The sequence below is a fragment of the Mya arenaria genome, chromosome 2 (assembly GCF_026914265.1).
Source record: "Mya arenaria isolate MELC-2E11 chromosome 2, ASM2691426v1".
NCBI classification, from domain to species: domain Eukaryota; kingdom Metazoa; phylum Mollusca; class Bivalvia; order Myida; family Myidae; genus Mya; species Mya arenaria.
In genome coordinates, this window is record NC_069123.1 from 52,714,319 (window position 1) to 52,724,710 (window position 10,392).

Consider the following 10,392-nt stretch of genomic DNA (forward strand, 5'->3'; position numbering starts at 1 on the left):
GGGCGGTGGTCTCTACGCAGGCGTATGAAAATTTTCTCTTTATTTAAAAAATGTTGCTTTCATGATAGTTCCGCCACCTTGTTGTTGCATGATAACGACAATGTAGGTGTACGGTACGGAATACGGCTTATAGTAAATTGCATGATAACGCCTATATCTCCGAATGCGCCTATATATAAATATACGGATAGAGTACGGCTTTTAGTAAAAGATGGTTATTGTTATTTGTGGTCAAAGGGAGGCAAAGCGATTTATTAACGGGTACCTGTTGGTGCAACAAGGGAGATAACAACATTTCGAAAGCAGGTGGCGTTGTTAGGTCGCCATGTTTGTTACCGGTAGCAACCAGTAAATTTCGAAGCATTCGTGTGTAGTCGGAGGTAGTTTTTGTTTCCTATCCTCTAGAAAAAGGTAAAATGGAACAACAACAGCAAGAAGATACATATGAGGTTCCAAGGCTTCAGGTTGAATCAATCGTTGGCTTCAATGGTAATTCATTATTTATTTAATAAATATAATTCCATATTTTACATTGAACATCACTCTTAGGAGACTTACTCACATGAACCAGTTTTCGAGTCACTACAACCATGTAACCATCGATGGCATTATGTACATACTATAGAAATTAGTGACATTTCATTTATAACAGAGTTTGATACATTTAAGTTGTATGACCAAAAACATTATAATATATTTATTATACAATTGTCAATAAATACTATGAAGATACATGGCAATTGCATGCCAGCATGGCAAAATGATTTCTGATTTTATCAACTTAGAAGATAATCATAATGGATGTCATTGATAAAATATCCTCACGATTTCAAAATAAATGTTATTTTTAAAATCAGAATTGGATCACATCGATGTGTGCTTTGCATTTGTCTTTGCACACACACACTTTTAATGTTCAATTAATGTAATCAAAAACAATCTGTTGAAAGTAAAATATTCAAATAACGTAAGTTAGATTCTTCTTTGATATAAAGAGAGACTCACTCAGCAAAGCAAACGTTTTATTGTAGCCTCGAAACATCTCTTAACGATTTAAGTACAATTGAATCTAAGAAGTATAGGAAAACTGTGAAACTTTTAGTTAAGAACAACTCTCAACTAACATTCCTCCTCTAAAAACAGTGAATGGTTATGTTGCTACTTCTGATGAAGAAAAGGCAAACTCGCTTAACGACTTCTTCGTGTCAATATCAACCGTTGACGATTCAAATGTCATTCTCCCCTTGTTCATTTATAAAACACACTCACGGTCATCTAACTTTGCAATTACAGAACAGGATGTAACTGATGTCCTAGAAAACTTAAATGTTAACAAAGCTATTGGCCCAGACGGTATTAGCCACAAAATGATGAAAGCAACATCAAACACGATATGCCTCCCCCTGTGTTTATTATTTAACAAGTCTTTGATAGAAAGAAAATATCCCAAGCATTGGAAAACAGCCAATTTCATGCCCCTTTTTAAAAAAAGTGTACCAGACGAACCTTCAAATTATAGACCAATCTCCTTAATAAGCTGTGTTGGTAAAGTCATGGAAAGAATAATGTTTAAAAATATTTATCATCTTCATGCTAATGACCTTATATATAAAAAGCAATCAGGTTTTTTTGCCAGGCCATTCGACTCAATATCAGCTGGTAGACATTTATAACCAAATTTGTAAAGCATTTGATGATAAAGAATCAACATGTATTGTGTTTTGCGACATATCCAAGGCATTTGATAGAGTTTGGCACAAAGGTCTTATTTTTAAACTAAAACAATATGGTATCAATGGAAATTTATTGGATTGGCTAACAGATTACTTAAAAGACCGAAGTCAAAAAGTTTTTGTAAAATCATCCTTTTCAGAATCAAAATTATTAGGAGTTGGTGTCCCTCAAGGATCCGTGTTAGGTCCTTTACTTTTTCTTATCTATGTAAATGACATAGCAGATTCTCTACTAAGCATAACTCGTCTCTTCGCAGACAACAGTTCTTTAGCTGTTTCCTCCCGTGACGTAAATATGATAGAAGACACAATAAACCATGATTTAAATTGTATCCTTGCATAGTCTAAACAATGGCTAGTCAACTTTAATTCAGCTAAAACAGAGGCAATGTTTCTGACCTATTATCCAAGAAATAGTCCAACACTTCTTTTTGATAACACCTTTGTTCAACTTGTTGATCACCACAAGCACCTTGGTTTGACACTCAGTAAGGATGGGTCTTGGCACCATCATATAACTAATATCATCGCAACAGCTTCAAGAATTCTTGGTACTATGAAATTGATGAAATTTAAGCTACACAGAAAAACACTTAACCACATAATTATATGTGTCATATCTTCGACCGCATCTAGAATACGGATCATTACTTTGGGATAATTGTGCTCAATATGAAAAAAGAAACACTAGACACAATTCAATATGAAGCGGCTCGAATAGTTACCGGTCTCACACGATCCGTATCAATAAACAATCTTCTCGAAGAAATTGGCTGGGTGTCACTAACGAATAGAAGAACAATCCAAAAGCTGACATTAGTATATAAACACAAACACAACATGTTACCATCTTACCTCGAACAATTATTTCCTCCAAGCGTGCAAACATTTAGTAACAACGCGTACAATTTACGGAACTCAGAGAATTTTCAAACGTTACCTAGAAGAACTTAAATTTATGCACAGTCTATAATTCCATCCGCACTGAGAATGTGGAACGATCTTGGCACCTCCGTTAAAGAAGCAGTATCATTGCCCTCGTTTAAAGGTAAAATTAAATCTGTATATTCTGTTCCCAAAGTTCCCTCATTTTATTTAGAAGGTGACAGATTCGCCTCAGTCCATCATGCCCGAATGCGTAATAATTGCAGCAACTTAAATTCCGATCTTTACAATAATCATATTGCAATTTCCCCTAACTGTGTCTGTGGTACAGAAATTGAGGATGCTGAACACTTTCTTTTCAAATGTAGTCGGTTTACTGCACAACGGCGTCAATTATTCCTTCAAACTAGGCAATATCACCCACTGAGTACCAATAAATTACTACACGGCTACAGTAACCTGAACGACGAACAAAATACATACATTTTCCAAAAAGTGCAAACATATATTGTTGCTACTAAAAGATTTAAAATAAATGGAGTTCAGTAGCCTGCCTTTCATTATACTTGTAGTACTAGCCACGGGGACTTGGCGACAACAGATTCGTTTACATGTATATTTTCTCATTCTATATATCTCCTCTCTTTCTCTCTCTCCCTCTTCCGTTAACTTATCTTAAGTCAATCTCTTACAAATTCAAAACCTAAAATTGATTATTATCAGGATATGTTCTTTATTTATGCACATGTAAATTGATCTCGTCATAACTTTTCAATCTAAACAATAGTCTTGACACACTGCGGGGAGGGCCATTTTCTAACGTTGTTATAACTTGTGGCCCAACCCAATTGTATAATTATATTATTTGTTGAAATGACTTATATGACGTGCGTATATTATAAACAATAAAATACGATTAAACTAAACTCACTCAAAGTCAACATGGCTCCGGGCTGAAATTTTAACATGTAAAAGGTTCATAGTAAACATGCTAACTCCTTAAGCTCATTTATTTACAGTAATGGAAAATTGACATAGAAATAGACACAAATCCAACTTACCAACACACACATTAATACCATGGTTTGAGGATTTGGGAAAATTAATGTCTATTAAGGTTTTCAATTGGGAAGTTGCTGATTTATTTCTGATACTGTTTCAAATGGATAATAAAGGCTTGATTTACAATGAGAGATTACCATTCAAAATGGACTCTTCAGGAAAGTTTTATATCATAAGACATATAATCTTTGCATTTTAACAACTAGAAAACTTTTTTTTTTCATTTGGAGTGAAATCAGGTTTGACACAGTTCAGTTCTGGTAATTTTGATAAATTTAAACAAAGAATAAATTCATATTGAAGAAAATCTTTTGTTTTAAATTATGAATTTGTTTTAATTGTCGCAGTAACATAAGTGAACTAATTTTGCAGGAAAAGTGATCAATGGCCTTCGAGTTCATCCCGACAGACAGCACATCATATACCCTCTGGGTTGTGCAGTGGTCATCGAGGACATCAGTGGCAACGAGAAACCAAGCCTGCTTTGGGGACACACAGATTATGTCACTTGTATAGCAGTTTCCAACAGAAATGGTGATCTGATTGCTTCAGGGCAAAAGACTCACATGGGCTTCAAAGTAAATAAACATTTTTATTCTTACTATATCACAATTACTTATTATCACATTTGTCATTAACCCACCATTTTGCACTTTAAATTTGACAAATAAATCTTTTAAAACTGTTTTGTAACCTTGATCCTGTTTCATTGCAGGCAGCTGCTATTGTATGGGATTACAGATCACAGAAAGCTCTCTACAAACTAGAACTCCACAAAGTTAATATACAGGCCCTAGTATTCTCACCAAATGACCTTTACCTTGCCTCTCTTGGAGGCATAGATGATGGCAGGTAATTTCATTTTATATTTTCTTTGTAGTGGTATACTCCATAAATGGTTTATATTCATTTTTAAATACAGTCTAATACTTGTGGTACATATTTGATATCAATATTGTTTGATAGCCTACAAAGTAAATCTCTTCCATTTAAATTACTTTTGCTGCTCTGGTTTAATATGTCAGGAGTCAAAAATGAATACCAGCAATTACCTGCTTATGGTTGGAAATAGCTGTTGCTATCTTTAATGAGTGTTGTTGTGGTATGTTCATTATAGGCTGTGTCATTCACATTGTTGTGTCCTTTACAGTGTTGTTATCTGGAACATGGCCAATGGACAGGCGATCTGTGGTTCCCAGGCTCAGGTGGAGAGTGCTGGTAACACTCTGTGTATCAGCTTCTCCAAAGTACGAGATGACGTGTTCGTGACCGGAGGAGAGTAAGTTCATTCTTCATATTACTTTTTCACATTAAGAAGCCTGACGCACAAATAATAAAATAAGGTAAATTTGGGATGCTTGGTGTATTTTTTTAAAGAAAAAAACAGTGTTTTGGGCCTTCAAAGATTGCTTAATAGGTAATTTTGTGATTTAAGTTGAAATAACGAGCAAATATGTAAACTGAAATAATTTTATGTATAACATACTTCTGGTAATTTATTTTAAGTATTAGTAATTTGCCAAATTCTTCTTTCATGTGATACCAAAATTATATGGGGTCACCTGGCATCAAAATTTAACGGTGCCATCAGAGAATAAGCTTATTTATGGCTCTGATTCCTTAAGGTCATTTTGAAAAAAAAAAATATATATACCTATGTATGCAGTATCAGAAAAATCAATTGAAATCTGCACATTTCCACCCATACAACAAGTTATGAAATGGGGTTTTCAGTTTCATAAAATTTGTTTCTTTATTTAGCCCTGATGTGGTATAAATATTTTTGCCGTTTGTGATCTCCTTGAAGCATTGTAAAAATACAAAACTTCTAAATGAGCCAACCTTGCAGCTGGTTTTAAATATTTTTTTTTATCAAAGGTCAACTCTGCGTGTTTGGGAGCTAGATGTAGAGAACAGAAAAATCCGCCCATCAGAAGTCCAGCTGGGACAACTAAGCAGACAAGTCAACTGCATATGTGTAAGACACAGCCTTTAACATGAACATACTAGTTTTTACTAAACACCATTCTGAAATAATGAAATATGGGATTTGTAATGGATGTGACTTAAAAGTCCCGCACATTAGTATTATAATGTTCAACTTAAATGATATACACATATTTTGATTTTCATTTATTAGAATATTAGACTTTGATATCCATTATTGAGGCAGAAGGGCAAAAAGAATGCAAGAATGAAAAAAAAATGAGTATGTATTTTGTACACATTTTGGCCTTCAGATGGATGATGACAACCAGGAAGAACCATACTTCTACTGCGGCACAACCACTGGTGATATTCTTGCAATCAACATGAAGACGAGGATTTTCAGATGCAAGGCCCCAGAAAAAAAAAGCTTTGAGCAGGGTGTCACCGCCCTCGCTCACTTGAAAAACAATAACTTCCTTGTTGGAACTGGCTGTGGCAAACTGTATGAGCTGAAATTTCCTACACCAGAAGGCAAGGGCAAGCAGACAAAACCAAAGGAAGTTAGGTGCGTGGTTCTTTTTGTTAATAAACGCTTAAAGCAAAAGAACTGAGAAAATGTACAATGAAAGGAAAGAATAATGTATTAATTACATGTTGCATGATTTGGCAGTAACTATAATTTCATAATAATGTGTTTGTCACTATGCGTTGAGAGTGAAGTTTGATTTATTATTGAAAACAACTTTTAACATATACCGGTACTGTCCTTGTCTTCTGTACAGGTCTTGGAGCGATGCGTCTGTGAAGAGCAACTCAGAAGCTGCCATCACATCCATCGCCCTGAGAGGAGCGGGTCATCAGGTAGGTGTCAACAATACACTTCTAACTCAATGCTGGAATCTTAAAAAATAGACTTTATGTTAGACTCTATACTTTAAAAATGTTAGTTTTCAATGTGTTCATTTTCATTGTTTCAATAATATAATGAGTAGAGCAGTTAAATTTTATATGCTGGAAAATAAATTATATAATGTTTGTTTTACTTTTTATTGGTAAACTTAATGTATTCTTTCTCATCTTTTGTACAGTTCTTTGTGGGCACTGCCAATGCCAGAATGTACAAGTTCGGGTATGAATGTACAAACAAGTCTGGGGTCATGGCCTTTGACGCTTGTGACCTTATCAAAACCTGCCACTCATCCCCTATCAATGATGTCATCTTCCCACCGTAAGCTTAATACATTTCAAATAATAAACCATTGTTATTGATTGATTGATGGTGATTTAATGGATACAATTTACAAGACGTTCTGTTTTAAATTATTTTGTGGTCATTTCAGTTATAGTTTTAATATAAACTATTTGATTTTCTTGTATGTTTTACAAAGAAGCATGATGTATAATGTCTAGAGACTCCTTGGGTTCGTTGTTGCAGCCCATGTCTGCATCTTGTTATATGCAAGTGTGTCTGGTGAAAAGAGAGAGTTATACTGACTTGGTTTGTTTGTTTACAGAGGCACATCTGACCTGGTAGTGAGCTGTCAGAAGGAGCAGATCAGGATCTGGGCCATCAAGTCAATGAAGGAGCTTAAACGTTTCATTGTCCCCAACATGACCTGCAACGCCATCGCTCTGGCATGCAATGGACAGGCCATTGTATCCGGTAAGTTGTGAAACTAACAATGTACAAGAGGCTTATAATTTATCCTTGTTCATTCTTTAAAGACCAAGTACCTAATGTGAGAGTGTTTTAAGTTAATCAAATTAAAATAACCTCTCTAAATTCATTTAAATAGAAGAGCAGTTATCTAGAGTAAAGAAATAAAATTAAATATATTAATATCAATGCATCCCCAAAACCATTAGACATTTTATACATTGTAATATTGTTGATCTTTGTTTTAGTTTGAACATATTCTTTTATTTTTGCAGCGTGGGACGATGGCATCATTCGGGTGTTTGGGTTCAACAGTAAGGCGAGCAATGACCTTGTGTTGAGAAAAGCGATCACAGCTGCCCACAACAAGGGGGTGACAGCCCTTGCCTGCACACAGAACAACTCCATGTGCTCTGGTGGGCAGTGGGACTTCAACATCGTGTCTGGCGGAGGAGAGGGACAGGTATGGCGGCTTATCCTCAATTGGCATAAGTTCAAGTTATTTAATAGTACCCCAATATTCTTACCTTTAAAAATACTTATTAAAGTAAACTATAGAAAATCATTGCTGCTTCATGTTTTAAGTTATGTTTTAAGTTATATGTGTACAAATACAGGATAAGGTATCTTGAACCCCAAGGACATCTTTACATTCCATGGATAATCAAGGTAAATCTGAAAGTATTTCAACCATCTCTTTTTAGTTAATCAATAAGTATACTTATCTTGTGCATTTTCAGGTGAGGATCTGGTCATTCCGGTACGATGGTCGGGGAGAGCCATCCTACTCGCTGCTGGAGACACTGAAGGAACACAAGGGCTCCGTCTCGGCCATCAAGATCCGTAATGATGACAAGGAGTGTGTGTCTGCCAGTACAGATGGAACCTGCATAATCTGGAACCTGGAGTGAGTTGTGCATACAGCACTGCATTGTTATAAGGTTCTAGTCAAATGGCACTGATAAATGAAGATTTGACTCATTTTTGATAAAAAAATCACATTTTATTTGATCATATATTCAAAATTCATTTCCAGAATATCCAGTAGGCCATGTGGAAAAATAAATAGTTTACAGATGAATCAATGCATATACTATACAAATTAAATAATTTACAAGCAAGTTTGCATATATAAATATATCTTTTCATCTATAATAATAACAACTACAAGTTATGTAGATGAATTCACTGTCATGTATGTTTATACACCTTGATTGAACTAACAGACAAAATCATGCTTAATATTAAAAAGGCATATACAGCAGCTACATAAGTTAGGTAAATCCAGTCCAAGTATTTCCTATTGGAATCTGTTCACTAATTGATCACATAAATAGCAGCTGCAGGAGTCGCTCACTATTCATGATCTATTTCATTCAACTGAAATTGAACCAGTTAATCAACATGGATCATAGATTATGAAGATATTTCTATTTTATTTTTCAGAAAGCGTTCCCGTAGCCAGATAGTGTTTGCGAATACCCTATTCAAGTGCGTGTGCTACAGCAAGGATGAGTCACAGATCTTTACGAGTGGTTCAGACCGCAAGATCGGGTACTGGGAATGCTTTGATGGCTCTCCGATCCGAGAACTGGAGGGCTCTAAGACTGGCGCAGTCAATGCTATGGACCTCTCCCCAGATGGCAACTACTTTGTAACTGGTGGAGATGATAAGCTTTTGAAGGTAAGCTAAGCTTCTGTTGGAGGTACTTATGTAAACATGTCTCTTTATTGTTTATTCATATGTATTGAAACAATTAACATTAGTATAAATTTCAAATTAAAATTATATATCATTATAGAGTAGTTTTTTGTCATTAGAACCATTATTCTGGCCTTCCATTAATCTGTAAATGTATTGATTGCAGCTGTGGACTTACAAAGAAGGGTCTGTGGTAGCAGTAGGGACTGGCCACAGCGCCACCATCATCAGTATCAAGATCTGCCCACAACAGAAGTACATCACCAGTGTGAGCGAAGATGGGGCCATCCTCTGCTGGAGATTCCCCTTCTAGTTAACACATCTGTGCTTAGATATTCCAGTTTTCCATGTCATCTGTATTGTATTACTTTGCATGACAAGCGAACTCGATCTGTAAACAGTGTTTAAAATGAAATATTAGTTGCTTACTGTTAAAATTTCAAGAGGACAACTTTTCTTTCATGATATTTAGGTATTAATCTCATTTAGAACTTTTTCCTTGGTACACTATCGGTATGTGTTGTTGAATGTAGAAAGATGTGAAAGTGGTTATACAAGGATTATGAGTGTGCAGAACTTTGCTAAGAAAGTGTACAACATGAGAAATGTTTGATTTGTTTCCAGTGTTAACCAAATTATCACTACAACCTTCATCTTGAAAGAACGTTGAAGAAAGTTGTAAAAATATCTATTAGTTAAATATGAATATGTTTAGTAGTTTTTTGTCCAGTGAAGTTCGAGGAATATGTGTCAACAACCATATGAATTGTTTTTGCTTGCAATTTTTGTTATTACTTAAATGTCAGTGCATTTTATGTGAAAAAATTTTTTTGTATCCATAGTTATATATAAAACATAACTTATAAATATTCTAGTATTAATTTGTTGATTTAGAGGACATTGTTTGCCTCATTTCGTCTGTGATAACATCAGCCATGTGCTTTTAGTTTTATACTGTCCAAAAATTGAAGGTTTAAACATTTTTAAAGATTCAAATTGTATGCCAAATAATGAAAGTATTGTACAATAAATGTTTATTACAAAAACTTGCTGTATTTCTTCCATTTCATAATGTTTTGTTATAATTATGTTAGTATTTGCACAGGTTGTGTTTTTGTCAGAATAACTGAAGTCAAAGCACTGCTTTTCTCTTTTGGGAAACCATCCAGTGTTGGTAGGATTGCGGGCACTGATCATATAAGTGTTCCAGTATTTGGCTTTATATTGAAATGCTTTGCTCATTTATTTCCTACTTACCCCGGTACATGTATATGTAGTCGTGGAATGGTTTTTAAGATAAGTGTTTTGTTTCATTAATTTGTAAATTCCAATGCATTTTACTTTTCTTGGTATATGAACATGATTTTTGTGTATATTTAATAAAGTATCTATTTCTCACAAGACATCTCTGTTGTCATATGATT

At 34.7% G+C, this 10,392-nt stretch overlaps 1 protein-coding gene across 1 annotated transcript; it reads left to right on the plus strand.

The window, feature by feature from the left end:
- The first annotated feature begins 333 nt into the window (after window positions 1-333).
- On the plus strand, window positions 334-10,369 carry LOC128206417 (cilia- and flagella-associated protein 52-like). The gene is made up of 13 exons (XM_052908835.1): window positions 334-489; window positions 4,053-4,258; window positions 4,396-4,532; window positions 4,831-4,959; window positions 5,559-5,658; window positions 5,921-6,174; window positions 6,392-6,470; window positions 6,698-6,837; window positions 7,124-7,272; window positions 7,542-7,729; window positions 8,007-8,173; window positions 8,713-8,950; window positions 9,135-10,369. The coding sequence occupies exons 1-13, from the start codon at window positions 417-419 to the stop codon at window positions 9,279-9,281; spliced, it is 2,007 nt and encodes a 668-aa protein (XP_052764795.1). The 5' UTR covers window positions 334-416; the 3' UTR covers window positions 9,282-10,369.
- The last annotated feature ends 23 nt before the right edge of the window (window positions 10,370-10,392 follow it).

What these genes read in the sequence shown, in the direction of transcription:
- LOC128206417 (XM_052908835.1), top strand. Translation starts at nt 417, where the DNA reads ATGGAACAACAACAGCAAGAAGATACATATGAGGTTCCAAGGCTTCAG. An exon ending in GGAGGCATAGATGATGGCAG is followed by an intron (nt 4,533 to 4,830) that starts GTAATTTCATTT and finishes TGTCCTTTACAG; the next exon opens with TGTTGTTATCTGGAACATGG. An exon ending in CTGGCGGAGGAGAGGGACAG is followed by an intron (nt 7,730 to 8,006) that starts GTATGGCGGCTT and finishes GTGCATTTTCAG; the next exon opens with GTGAGGATCTGGTCATTCCG.